Raw genomic sequence first — 14,949 nt, 5'->3', positions numbered from 1 at the left:
GAAACAATGCCAATATTAACCAAAGCCCTTCAGGAAATGGAGGCAAAGGGAATACTTCCCAGTGTATTTTATGAAGCTAGTATAATCCTTATAACAAAACCTGACAGAAACATTACAAGAAAACTCTAGAACAAATATTCCTCATAAACATAGATACTAGTATCCTTTGGAAAATATTAGCAAATCAAACCCACTTGTATATAAAAAGAATAATACATCGCAATAAAGTGGAGTTCCTCCCAGAAACACAAGGTTAGTGTAGCATTAGAAAAATCAGTCACTGAAATTCTCACTACATGTGGAAAAAGCATGACAAAATTCAAACACTATTCTTGATAAACACTCTCAGCAAACTAGGAATAGAAGTTTCTCAGTGTGATAAAAGGGGTATACTAAAACCCAAAGCAAATATCATACTTAATTATGACATATCAAATAGTTGCTTCTTTAGATTTGAAACAATTCAAGGATGTCTCCTATCACTGCTCCTATGCAACTTTGTACTGGAGGTTCTAGCCAGGGTATTAAGGCAAGAAAAATAAATAAAAGGCATAAAGATTGGAAAGAAAGAAGTAAAACTCTATTCACAGACAACATGATTGTTTACATACATGGAGAACTTTAAGGATTCTACAACAAAATTAGAACTAACAAAGGAATTTTTGTAAGCTCTCGAGGTACAAGGTCAATATACAAACAACTATATTTTTATATAACTAGTGGCAAACAAAAATTCCGCTTACAATAGCACCAGAACACAAACACATTTCAAGGAAAAAATAAGAAAGATGAATGGGCAACTTCTAGATTAAAAGACATTTAAGACATATGAATTGTAATGTATGGACCTTATTTTTTTAAAAGAGAGTCGCTATCATCAGTCATCAGGGTAATGCCAGGTAAAAGCGCAACGAGACACCACATCACACACACTAGGATGGCTACGACTGAAACGTAAGCTAGTAAGTGTTGGTGAGGACATAGAAAAACTGGAAACCTCATTCACTGCTGGTGGGAATGCAGAATGGTACAGCCACTTTGGAAAACAGTCTGGCAGTTCCTCAGAATGTAAACACAGAGTTACTGGATAAGCCAGCAATTCTACTCCTAGGTATATACCCAAGAGAAATGAAAACATATGTTCACATAAAAACTTGTACATAAATGTTCATAGCAGCTTTACACATAATAACTAAAAAGCAGAAACAACCCAAATGTCCATCAACTGGTAAATGAATGGATAAACAAAATGTGGTATATCCATACAATGGAATATGATTTGGTAATAAACAGGAATGAAGTATTGATACATGCTACAACACAGAAAGGAAACATGCTAAGGAAAAGAAGCCAGGCACAAAGGACCATACATTATATGATACCATTTATATGAAATGCCTGAAACAGGTGAATCTCTGGACATAGAAAGTAGATTGGTGGTTGCCTAGCACTGGAAGTAAGGGGGAAATGAGGAGCAACTGCTAACGGGCATACGTTTTTTTGGGGTGTGCTAACAATATTCTAAAATTGATTGAGGTAATAGTTGTGCAAGTCTCTATTTTGGGATTATGTTGAAAAGTTTTCAAATAAACAATTATTTTAAAACCTCAAAAACAAAAAGCCAAAACAACAGTCCTAGAATCTGTTGTGTCCATTGTCAGTATAGACCCAACCTTAGGACTCAGATTCTTGCCAATCCACAATAGGGTGCTGCTCAAGACACCATCTGAGGACCAAATGAATGTTAGCAGTGACTACAGGAAGGCATACGTCTGCTAAGTGTGCAGAGCCCAGACAATCACAAATGCCATATACCCGTGTTGGTCCACACTCGCTTGATCCTTCATGAATCTTAAAGGAAAAACTGCCAGAAAATATCAAGTATTGGTACCATACCTGGTGTTCACAGTGTTTGCAGACCATATTACTAGTAAGTCTTCCATGAAAAGGGTGCTGAGATTTCCAGTGATTGGATGTGGGATGAGGTGACCCTGGAACACAAAACATCTTTTGACATGCTACCTTAAAACCTATGGTACCAACTTCAAAATTCACCCTCCTTTTTAGTATGTGGTAGAAACCCCCTCTTTATTAAAAAATGTTCCTGAAAAAGAAATGGAAATTGCTTCCCTTATTGACTTCCATCAAAAAGCCCATTTCCTTCACAGGAGAATTTATACAGGTTTTTAAACGTGGTTTCCGTATTATGAGGACAGCCACATTTAAAAAAGGAATTTGTGTTAATAACGTCTTTTTACAAACATATACTTAAAATGTTTGAGATGTCAAAAGAAGGGTTCCATAAGTGAATATTCCATAAAGTGAGATAAACTTCTGAAATCATGAGAATAAGCAACTTCTGAAAAACTGGAGGTTGTTCTGGGTAAAAGAGGGGGTTAGTGGAATAAACAGTGTGATATGCTAGGCCCTGGAGTCAGGTGGCCCTGGGCTCAGTCCTGGTTTGCTTACTAGTTAGGAGCCCTGGGAAGTCACCTCATCTCTGTAAGCTTTGGTTTGCTGAAAATGGGAATAATTATTATCCCATTATCCCCAGTTATCATCAATTTCATAGTGCTATTATGAGGCTTAAATGAGAGAATGCAGCATCTGGCACACAGTATGGGCTCAAAAGCTCATGGTTCCTATTACTGCTAATGAACAAAGGAGTTAATATGTCTTTTTCTCTTTTTGAAGTCTTAAGAAAACAATGATCTCCTTCTAAGGACTGTGATAATTTTCAGTAACACTTGGTCAAAGTGGACATGCTGAGGACATGACAGTTTCAGCTTTGTAAATTCCTCACAAGGTCAATTCTAGAAGTAAAAAGAAAACCCTTGTTTGAAGTAGAAATAAGCCTATTTGGAGGAAACTGTATGGTGAGGGAACAATTCAAATGTTCACCAAGAGAATAACTGAAAGCTGCTCTAAAACACAAGCTCCATCTGGATTTAGCAAAGTTGCAGGGTATAAAATTAATACACAGAAATCTGTTGCATGCCTATACACTAACGATGAACTAGCAGAAAGAGAAATCAAGAAAACAATGTCATTCACAATTGCATCAAAAAGAATAAAATACCTAGGAATAAACCTAAGAAGGAAGTGAAAGACCTATACCCTGAAAACTACAAGACACTCCTACGATAAATTCAAGAAGACATTGATAGTGGAAATTCATCCCATGCTCTTGGGTAGGAAGAATTAATATTGTCAAAATGGCCATCCTGCCTAAAGCAATCTATAGATTCAATGCAATCCCTACCAAAATACAGACAGCATCCTTCAACGAACTGGAACAAATAGTTCTAAAATTCATATGGAACCACAAAAGACCCTGAACAGCCAACACAAACCTGAAAAGGAAGAACAAAGCAGGGGGGATCCTGCTTTCCAACTTCAAGCTCTACTACAAAGCCACAGTAATCAAAACAATTTGGTACTGGCACAAGAACAGACCCATAGACCAGTGGAACACAATAGAAAGTCCAGATATTAACCCAAGCATATATGGTCAATTAATATATGGTAAAGGAGCCATGGATATACAATGGGGAAATAACAGCCTCTTCAACAGCTGGTGTTAGCAAAACTGGACAGCTACATGTAAGAGAATGAAACTGGATTACCGTCTAACTCCATACACAAAAGTAAACTTGAAATGGATCAAAGACCTGAATGTAAGTCATGAAACCATAAAACTCTTAGAAGAAAACATAGGCAAAACTCTCTTGAATAGAAACATGAACAACTTCTTCATGAATGTATCTCCACAGGCAAGGGAAACAAAAGCAAAAATGAACAAGTGGGACTATATCAAACTAAAAAGCTTCTGTACAGCAAAGGACACCATCAATAGAACAAAAAGGCATCCTACAGTGTGGGAGAATATATACATAAGTGATATATGTTGCATTCCTATACACTAACGATGAACTAGCAGAAAGAGAAATCAGGAAAATAATTCCATTCACAATTACATCAAAAAGAATAAAATACCTAGGAATAAACCTAACCAAGGAAGTGAAAGACCTATGCCCTAAAAGGGGTTGACATCCAAAATATACTAAGAGCTCATGCACCTTAACAAACAAAAAGCAAATAATCCAATTAAAAAATGGGCAGAGGATCTGAACAGACACTTCTCCAAAGAAGAAATTCAGATGGCCAACAGGCACATGAAAAGATGCTCCACATCGCTAATCATCAGAGAAATGCAAATTAAAACCACTTTGAAGTATCACCTCACACCAGTTAGGATGGCCACCATCCAAAAGACAACAACAAATGCTGAAGAGGATGCAGAGAAAGGGGAACCCTCCTACACTGCTGGTGGGAATGTAAACTAGTTCAACCATTGTGGAAAGCAGTATGGAGGTTACTCCAAAAACTAAAAATAGAAATACCATTTGACCCAGGAATTCCACTCCTAGGAATTTACTTTAAGCATGCAGGAGTCCAGTTTAAAAAAGACATATGCACCCCTATGTTTATCACAGCACTATTTACAATAGCCAAGGAATGGAAGCAACCTAAGTGTCCATCAGTAGATGAATAGATAAAGAAGATGTGGTACATATACACAATGGAATATTATTCAGCCACAAGAAGAAAATAAATCCTACCATTTGCAACAACATGGATGGAGCTAGAGGGTATTATGCTCAGTGAAATAAGCCAGGTGGAGAGAGACAATTACCAAATGGTTTCACTCACCTGTGGAGTATAAAAACAAGGCAAAAACTGAAGGGATAAAACAGCAGCAGAATCACAGAACCCAAGAAAGGACTAACAGTTACCAAAGGGAAAGGGACTGAGGAGGATGGGTGGGAAGGGAAAGATAAGGGGGAAAAGGGGCATTACAATGTGGGGGACGGGACCATGGGAAAGACAGTATAGCAGAGAGAAGACAAGTAGTGACTCTATAGCATCTTACTATGCTGATGGACAGTGACTGTAATGCAGTATGTGGTGGGGACTTGGTGATGGGGGGAATCTAGCAACCATAATGTTGCTCATGTAACTGTATATTAATGATACCAAAATAAAAAGAAATTACTCATAATAAATAAATAGATAAATAATAAATAAAACACAAGTTCCTCAGCAAGGACACACAGTTCAAGCTGGGTTAGACATCACCAGAAAAAAAATTTTTCTTAAATAAGCACATTATTGTCACATCTAAAGCCTACCTCTTGTGCGGCAGGTTATTTGTTTGGGGGTTATTTCTGACTGCTGCTGTAGGGGAAGAAAAAGAACCAGACTGAGCACCCAGCTGCAATCCTCCCATCACTTTCCTCCCATCCCTAACTCTTACGAGTTTCTGTGCTGATTGCACCACTCAAAGGCAACTTCTCATAGAGGATTCTAGAAGGAGCCTTACTTATCCCCAACTCAGTGACTGGACCTATTCTTTCATCAAATGCAATTAACATACATTTCCTCTCTGAGTGTTTACCCCTTTCACTAGCTAACTCTCATCAACTCTCTTAACATTTATAATGTTCCAGGGAAATGAGGATTCATTCAGCATTCCTCTGGCTCCCTGTTCCCCTGTATTAAAAAGGGGAAAAATACATTCTTTCTTCTCAAAGCCAACATGATCTGCAGCGATGGATCATTTTAAAGAGCTCTGACATCGTTACCCAAAGCCAGCAAATGTAAAGTATGCAGTTTAAGCCCCTCCCTAGCCCCACACCCACTACTGATTTTTACTGAATCTTACTTTTGAGTTTAAAGTTGTACAAAGTATATACATGTGGCCCCTACATCTATTAAATACGTACAAACCACATTACATGTATTGAAAATATTAATGGTTTACCTCCAGGGAATGCACATCAAACAAATGTGTGACCCGGGGCTGCCGGTCCCGCTCATCTTCCAAAGATGAGGTAATAACATGGAATAACTCGTGAGCGTCCTGTCAAAGGGCAAAGCATTCTTCAGCAAGGCCGAGGAGTCCGGGCAGCCTCAGGACCACCCTCACGTGGACCACCGGGCAGACCCCCTACTGCCAATGGGGCAGAATGCACTTTCCCCCCTTCCAGCTCATTAAACTGGAACCGTCGCATCCTAGACATTTTCACAGTAAAGATCCCCCACAGAGAGGCCCAAGGGGAGAGAAGAAAAGGAAGACAGTGCCAACTGTCTTTGAGCATGTTTTGGCTTTATCGAGGTGGTCCAGACGTCCATTCTACCTGACATTTTTTTTTTAATTATGGCAAAAGACACACATTACATAAAATTTACCATTTCAACCATTTTTAAGTGTACAGTTCTGTGGCATTAAGCACGTTCACATCATTGTGCAGCCATCACCACCATTCATCTGCAGAATTTTCTCATCTTCCCAAACCGAAACTCTGTCCCCACTAAACTGTAACTCCCCAACCCATTCTCCCAGCCCCAGCCAGCCACCTTCTCCTTTCTGTGTCTACGGACTTGACTGCTCTAAGAGCCCCATACAGGTGGGAGTATACAGTATGTGTCCTCCTGTGACTGGCTCATTGCACTATGTGTAGGGTCTTCAAGGGCCATCCAGGCTGTAGCCAGTGTCAGAATGTCTTTCCTCTTTCAGGCTGAGTAACATTCCTTGTATGTGTAACATAAGTATATACCGGTGTGTGTATACATACACATGCACACACAGTTTATTTATCCATTCACCTGTTGATGGACACCTGGGTCGCTTCCGCCTTTTGGCTACTGTGGGTAATACTGCTGAGAATACGGGTATACAAGTATCTGTTTTGAGTTCCTGTTTTCAGTCCTTCCGGGGGTACACCCAGGAGGGGACTTGCTCCATTACATGGCAGGGACTGCCCTTTATAACCCAGCTCAGGTGTCCCTTTCCCCCAAAGCCGAAGCCTTGCCCTTCTGGAGGGACAGGTCTCTCCTCCCCGCACTCTGCAGGCACTGACTCTCACCAGCCTGGCTTCCTTCCGTTTGCAGTCTTCTCCAGGGTCGCCAGTGTGATCTTTAAAAGGCAAATGACTTACTCTTCTGCTTTCCACCTTCCAAGGCTCCCCTGCTAGAATAAAGCACCCCAAGTGGCTGACCCGGCCCAGCACTCTCTCCCTCACCAGCCCTGCCGGCCTCTTTTTGCTGCCTGACAGCACCAAGATGGTTCCCATCTCAGGACTGGGTCTCTCATGTGCTCTCGCCTGTGGAGCCTGGTGCAGACCTCTACGTGGCTGCCTCCTCCTCAGCCTTCAGGTCGTCCCCCTCAGCTGCCCCAGCCCTGGCCAATTCAGCCACAGTCCTGCAGGCTCTGCCTCCAAAACAGACCTGAGATCCCTGAGGCCCCGCTCTCTCCCCACCTCATCCTGTCTGAGCCATGCCACCACGGCCTGGATATCTCTCACTGCCGTCCAACTGTCCTCTCTGCCTCCGTCCTGCCTGCCTCCCATCTCTCCTGTACAGAGCGACCAGTGCAATCCTGTTCCAACATCAATAGGATCAAAGCAGTCCCCTGTCCAGGGCCTCTAATGGGTCCCCACAGCACCCAGAACAGAAGCCCAACCCCTGTCCGCAACCTCCCCGGCCCTGCCTGAGCTGCTCCCTGCCAACGTCTGCAACGCCCTCTCCTCTGCAGCGCTCCCCATCCGATCCCAGCCACTGCTCCAAACACTGCATCCTTGTTGCTGTCTCAAGGCCTCCCCCTGGCTTGTCCCTCTGTCAAAACACTCTGCACCCAGATCTCTACAGGCCTCACTGCTTTTTAGACTTTAGGTCTCAGCCAAAACCTCCAGTCTCCAGAAGACCCTTTCTTCCCCATCTAAAGTAGGCTCCCCAAGGCTTTTCAATCACCCCAGCTCCCAGCCCCTGACATTCACACCCTGTCACACCACCACACTTATTTTCTTGTGAGCACACCTTGTAATTTCCGCTTACTGCCCCCAGCCCCAGGAGAGTGTGAGCACCCTGAGCAGCGACCCGGAAAGTTATGTTTGCTGCTACAACCCCAGGCCCCCAACAGGCCCTGCCCCAGGCAGACACTCAATAAGTACTTGGCATTAAGTACTTTGGAATCCCCTCCTAGGCTAAGAACAGGCAGTTAGCAAGTGAGTGATGGAGATTCAGAGATAAATAAGGCACCGCTGTTGGAGGGACCCACAATCCAGGGCTCCAAGTGGAGCCTAGCTGTTAGCTATCAGCACAGCGTTCCAGCCCTGTTCCCACCAAGGAGCCCAGGAGCCTGGCGGAGGATCAGCTCCTCTGGAGAGGCCCAGGGAGCACTTACAGCCAGGCATCTAGGGAGCACTTAGAGCCAGGCATCTGGGCCAACCGTGGCAGCACGAGCAGGGGCTCCTCCGGGAGAAAAGTCCTAAGACAGAGTGGAGTTGGATCCAAACCCTATGCTGTCACAGTCAGCCATGTAACCACCTGGCCTTGAGAAAAGGAGCATTTCACACAAGACAGTGGAGCTGAAATGCATACTTCTCACAGCCTGGCTCGAATCCTGGCTCTGCCACTTAGAGGGCTGCCTGACTTAGGGCAAGTCACTTCGCGTCTCAGTGCTCACACTGGTAAAACGGGGCAATAACAGGAACTCCCTATAGGGTTGTTGTGAGGATCAAAGCAGATAATCCACAGGAAGCAAGCCCTCGGCCCAATGCATCCCCCACAGCTCTAGCTTTTGAGGCTGCGAGGTGGCTGAGTGGAGGTTTGCTGCTGACTGACTAGGTTAATCATGATGAACATGCAGACAAGGCCCCGTGCTGATGCTCCCGATGCCTTCAAGGAGGAAGAGATGGACAGACATACATGCTCATCTCCTTTTCATCCAGACTACAGAGCTCCGTGACTCAGTGATTACATGAACTGAACATGCTGGAAATACTTCCAAGGAAGAACTGAGACTTAAAATGGGTCCTCGACAGAAGAGCAGGACTTAGAAAAGGTATCTGACAGCCTTGGAGACTAAATCTTGGTCACCCTCTCAGTTTAGAGAAACGAAAAATGCAGCTAAATAATTCCAGTTACTAGAGGAGGGTTTAATGAGAATTTTCTCAATGGGTAAACCTTGCAACATACATTAGATTAACCAAGATGCATTGTAGTAAAGTACAGAATTCATCAGCATCATGTTTAAAAAGTAACACATGGCTTCATATTAAAGTGGAAACAGATAATCTTGAAAAATAAGGGAGCTAGAAAGCCTTCCCACCTCACTCTTCAGGGTTTTTATTGCTTTTCGCTCAGCCCCACGCTTCTGGGAACCCAAAGGCCAGCTCCCATTTCTCTGTTCCAGAGTCTGGATGGTGGAGGCAGAAGCAGCCAACACAAAGCTAGACGCAGCCTCCCCAGTCTAGGCACACAGAAGTGTGCCTGGGGAGCAGGTGCCAGCACAGCCCTGCCTAGTGTTAGGCAAAAAGACAAGATATGAGCCAGTGGAGGGAGAATAAGGCCAGTGGAGCGCCCTAAATGGGACTCAAGAGTTAACCAGATAAAACCAGAGAGCGAGAAAGGACTCACAGAGTTAAAGAATTAATTAGTTGAAGTTTCAAAGTCCAGGAGCAACTTGGAACATCCAGATATCCCCCAAGTAAAGAAAAGTATCAGAGAGTAGCCCCAATTAGATCACTCCATTGTAAAATCTACTTAGGCTGCTAAAAAGGCCCAGATTATTCTTTAACTTAATCTATATGCTGTTCTTCATCTTCTTCCAGCTCCTTAATCAAGTGACTTTGTAACCAGGGCAGGAGACAGACCGCCAAAGTGTACCTTTGTGGACAAAGAATGCTGAGATCTGGACCAATACAGTCACCTAAACAACCATATTCTTAAAAAAAAACTTCAATGGAACAATGATCACCATATACATCATGCTTTATGCTGACTCCTACCCAAAAGGCCCTATAACACTCCAAACCCCAAACCCTTAAGGGCACCTCCTCTCTGAGGTTGCCTGCACTCCCCTTTTTTTGAGTGTTCACCTTTTTGCCTTAAATAAAGACTTCTTACTGCTCATTGTACTTTGTCTGCAAAGACTTGTCCAGTGGTGTGTTTGTTACTTTGCTATTTCATTTTCTTCTCCAGACTTAAGCACAAGTCTTCACTCCATCTCTGTCCTACTTCAGATAAGTATGGAGTGGCTGCTGAGAGCTCTGATTTGAGCTTGCAAGTTCCCATTGCCTGGGTGACCCGGATGGGACTGCAGCTGTACAATCCTCTTTAGCAGCCTGCCTGAAAATCTCCGTTTTTGCTTTGAATGTTCCCAGAACATTATGGTAATGTGCTCTGTGGCTCCCCCAAATCCTGGGATGGTAGAGACTCAGTTCCCATGCTGTACTGATTCAAGTGGACACTGAATGCCAGGTAACCCTGGCCTTAGAGTTGGCAAGGGATCTGCCCTATGCCGAGCAGGAGTTCAATGAGGTTCCCTTTCCTGCCTCTGTTCTTCCTTGCTCTCTGCTTCCTCCAAGTCAGCTGCCATTCCCTGCTATTCTCGCTTTAATGAATTCCTTTCTCACCTGGTATTCTGACTTCTCTGCACCTCCAAACCAAATTCTTTCCCAACACTAGAACTTCACTCTTTCAGCACTGGCTAGGAATGGCTGGAAAAAGGCCCGGGGGTTGCAAATGACAGCTGCTCGAGGTTTGGGGCCACCTGAATTAAACTAGCCTCTGAAGAATGACTTTTCTTTTTTTATGACAGTGTGATCCAAAGAAAAGGTCTTACCTGAACCTTCAAACCGCTAAGGTAAAGCCACCTGCCTCTCTCTACAGATCCCAGGTACTCCTATCATTCACTGAAGTGCAAAGTCATCCCAAAACTAAAAAGATTTTTGTTCTTTGGCACCTGTGTTTTATGCCCTTTCCTGCTAATCTTTTCATCCACTGGATGAAAAGCTGTATTTCCTCTGTGCTGATGAGAACAGGAACACAATTTGTGATCTGGTCCCAGAACACTAAGGCTGTCCAAAATGTCACAGAGATGTACACTCAGGCTGGGCAACTGCATGGTCAATACTGGCATTTATTCTTCATGTTGTAGCAGCCATCATTGTGAGCTCAGGCCCCAACACATTAGTGGGAAGGATTGTTTTGAATGTATGTTCACCTGTTCTTCAAATGAAGAGATCTGCCATCTGTACATTCTTAAGACTTCCAACAAGCAGCCTGCATCCAAGACCTCATCATCAGTAACTTCCTGGCAGGACAAAGCTGGGAATAAAAAAGTTAACACAATTATTAAATTCACCAGCAAAGCAACTAAACAGAAAACCTGCACAGCACAACATATCAAAACTAATTAAAAATTTAAGGACTGTAAAATTTGCCTTGGAATTATATCTCTTTTATCATTCTTCTTTATAGTTTTACTTAATGCTTTGTCCATTACTAGGCACTTTGTGTTTGTTGAATGAATATAATTTTTCATGAGGCTGCAGCACTTAGATGAAGTAACTGATTTTCAGATATCTGAATTACCATGATCAATATAGATTGTTGCAAGATTCTTATTGAATAAAATGATTTTAACTCACAACTCTCAGGAGCAAGAGGGACCTTAAACGTTCGAGTAGCCCAGCCCCACACTCAGTGCTTAGCTCCTCCCTCACAGGACTCTCCGCCGTGGCCAAAGGCCTTCACTTGTATTTGTCTGCATCTGAGCTTCTGATTATCACGGCGAACCACCAAGCTGCATGTGGCAGACTGAAAGGGGTCTGCTGGGTGGTTTACTTTTCAGTCATTGAGTAGAATCAAGCCCCATAAACAAAAATAAAAATCTGATGGGCTTATGAATTTATAATTACATCTAGATCAAGCATTGGCAAACTTTTCTGTAAAGCATGAGGAAGTAAACTTTTCGGCTTTTAAGGGCTGTATGATCTCTGGCAACTACCGAGTTCTACTGTTGCGGCATAAAAGCTGCCATAGACAGTAGGTAAACAAATGGGCATGGCTGTGTTTCACTAAAATTTTATTTATAAAACCAGGTGGATACCTTAATATAAAAAATAAAAAATAAATAAAAATAAAAAATTGCAGGAAAACAAAAGCAGGTGGTGGGCCAGATGTGGCTCATGGGACACAGTTTGCTAATTCCCGATCTTGATCGCCCCCCTCCACTGTACATCAGGCTGGACCAGTACTGCTGGGCTATGGGAGATAAAAGCACAGGGCCTGCCTTCTCAGTGTAATTTCCAGGAGGTTCAGTGACACATAATGCTCCAGATAAATTAAACGAGCCTGTTTCTTCTCTCTGATTTGCAGTCAGTGAACTTGAGAGATTCCCTTGACGACCTCTTGCACTCTGGAAGTTCTAAACCACCCCTCTGTACGTGGTTGTGCCTGGGTGGTGACCTGTGCAAGCACAGCAGCCCTAGCAGGCAGGGCTGAGGAGTCCTGGGGTGTGTCTTACCAGTGCAGATTACTCTGAAGTCAGGTATCTACTCCCCAGAACAAAGAGGGCTCCTGAGAACAGGAACTGTACTTCCTTCTTCCTCCCATACTCCTCTGGCAGCCCTTCTGTTAGCTTTTACTCTCCTGAGGAAAAGTTTAATGTCCCCTTTAGCCCAATTTTGACTAAAACACTGTGAGGCAATTTGGTAATGTCTACGAATATTCACAGCCTACAATCCAGCATTTTGACCTTCTCAGGATCTATCCTATGGAAACAAATGCTCATGTGCACACCAGGCATGTACAAGAATGTTCACTGCAGGATGACACCCAATGACACTGGAAGGCCCCAGATGACAAGGCAACGGCTAAGGAAGTTGGGGTATCTCAATATTATGGGTACTGTGCAATCATAAAAGTGAATGAAGATGGCAAATCACATATCTAATAAGGGATTGATATCCAGAACATAGAAAAAACTCCTAAAACTCAACAACAAAACACAGACAACCCAGGTAAAAAATGGACAAAGACCTTGAATAGACATTTATCCAAAAAAGACATACAAGTGGCCAATAAGTCCATGAAAAGATCCTCAACCCCACTTATCAGTAGGAAAATGCCAATCAAAACCATAATAAGATACCACTTCACACCCATTATGATGGCCATTATCGGAAAGACAGACAATATCAAGTGTTGGTTAGGATACGGAGAAGTAGAACCCTTTGTACCCTGCTGGTGGGAATGTAAAATGGTTCGGCTACTAGAGAAAAAAGTATGGCAGTTCCTCAAAAAATAAACAGAATTACCATTTGGTCTGGCACCTCCACTTCTGGGTATATACCCAAAAGAGTTAAAAGCAGGGACTTGAACAGATATTTGTATACCCATATTCATAGAAGCATTATTCACATTAGCCAAAAGGTGGAAACAATCCAAATGTCCATTGACTTATGAATGAACTATACACATATACACATATACATACACACACACAATTCAGTATTATTCATAGTCAGCCTTAAAAAGGAATGAGATTCTGACACATGTTACAATGTGGATGAACTTCAAGGATATTATGTTAAGTTAAATAAGCCAGACACTATAGGGCAAATACTGTGATTCCACTTACATGAGGTACATAGTCAAAAGCAGGAAGAGAAAGCATAGTGGTCACTAGCATCTGGGGCTAACAGAGAATGGGGAGTTACAGATACGCAGTTTCAATGTGGGACGATGGAAAAGTTCTGGAGATAAACAGCAGTGATGGTTGCACCACAATGTGAAGGTACTTGATGCTACAGAACTAGCGCTAGCACTTAAACATAGTTAAGATGGTAAATTGTATGTGATGGATATTTTAATACAATTTTTAAAAAATGGGCAAAGGATATGGGCAAGCCATTCATAGAAGGCAAAATACAAAAGACCAATAAACTCACTAAAATAGAGAAAAAGTGAACAAGGTAGAGTTACAGGTACTGAAATGGAAATTTCTCTAATGTATATTATGTTATTTGGTTATAAAAAAATATAAAGCAATATACAATTTCTATGGGTACTTACAAACATATTTAAATGCATTCTGGTCTGGGGGAATGCACTTATATTTTCCTTTTGGGAAAGGAGAGGAATAGGATTGGGGTAATGATAAAGGGAACTTTTGCCCTATCTGTGATGCTTTACCTTTTACAAGAATTGATTCATGCATTACTTTTATAATTAAAACTAAGCTCTAAAAGCCAATAAAAGACATTGAGAAGCAGACGCAGAGAAGGGAGCACATATTCTAGGTGTTGCCGCCCTGGGATGGCTCCGTCACCGTCAGGACAGCTCCTAAACCTGCACAGAACACCAATGTGGACGCTTCAGCTTTTCAGCCTCCGGAATGTTTTTTTCTTTGTTAAACAGGGTCGTACAAGAACTTATTTTCAAATCGGGTCCTATACAGAAGACCAGAGCCTGTTTCTTGAAGATTGCTGTGTCAAGCTGAGGTCGCCTGGGAAAGTACCTCAGGGAAGCAATATTAAGTTGAGTGGGTTTTTTTCCCCTATTTCTTTTTTTAATTGAAATATAGTTGATATACAATATTATTTTGGTCTCAGATGTACAACATAGTGATTCAACAATTATATACATTATTAAATACTGAGTGTTTTTTAAATCCATTTTTTCCTGATTGTGAGGGTAACATATGCTCATTGCTGAAAGTTTGAGAAGTACAATTAGGGTTTTTTTGTTCGTTTGTTTAATGGTTTTAAACTATCAAGTACACAATACCAAAATGGCCATGGTTAACATTTTTGGTCTTTTTCTGTCCAGCCTTTGAGGAAAGTTTTGCTTTGCTGAAGTCAAATTATATCATATTTTGTATCCTGCTCCTTTAAATTTAATATTATAGCCTATGCCCTCTCCCAAATTAAAAAAAAAAAACCTCATAAAGATGGTTCTTTCTGGCTACGTAATATTCCATAGATTGCTTATTCACTCTACTATGGGGCAACCACATTCTTTCTTTTTCACCACATTATAACTAGTGTTATAACAGCATTTGTGCATATAACAGCCCTTCCCAAACTGTCTTCTGTGGAA

At 42.1% G+C, this 14,949-nt stretch overlaps 1 protein-coding gene across 5 annotated transcripts in view; it reads right to left on the bottom strand.

Annotated features, from left to right (window-relative positions):
* Positions 1 to 14,949, bottom strand: part of USP30 (ubiquitin specific peptidase 30) — a 30,885-nt gene that overhangs the window by 9,212 nt on the left and 6,724 nt on the right. For 4 of the 5 annotated variants that reach the window (XR_012125848.1, XM_017664905.3, XM_073223624.1 and 1 more), the window contains exons 4-7: positions 11,069 to 11,172; positions 5,825 to 5,923; positions 5,193 to 5,238; positions 1,897 to 1,991 (exon numbers count right to left, since the gene is read on the bottom strand). Coding sequence is in view for 4 of the 5 variants with exons in the window: in XM_017664905.3 (XP_017520394.2) it covers positions 1,897 to 1,991; positions 5,193 to 5,238; positions 5,825 to 5,923; positions 11,069 to 11,172 (344 nt within the window). In the remaining variant the exon portion in view is untranslated. The remainder of the gene's footprint in view (positions 1 to 1,896; positions 1,992 to 5,192; positions 5,239 to 5,824; positions 5,924 to 11,068; positions 11,173 to 14,949) is intronic. The other variant, XM_073223623.1, reaches the window with a different exon arrangement.

The sequence above is a fragment of the Manis javanica genome, chromosome 15, assembly GCF_040802235.1.
Source record: "Manis javanica isolate MJ-LG chromosome 15, MJ_LKY, whole genome shotgun sequence".
Lineage (NCBI taxonomy): Eukaryota > Metazoa > Chordata > Mammalia > Pholidota > Manidae > Manis > Manis javanica.
Note: the sequence above shows the minus strand (reverse complement) of the source record. Positions and strands in the feature narration are given on the sequence as shown.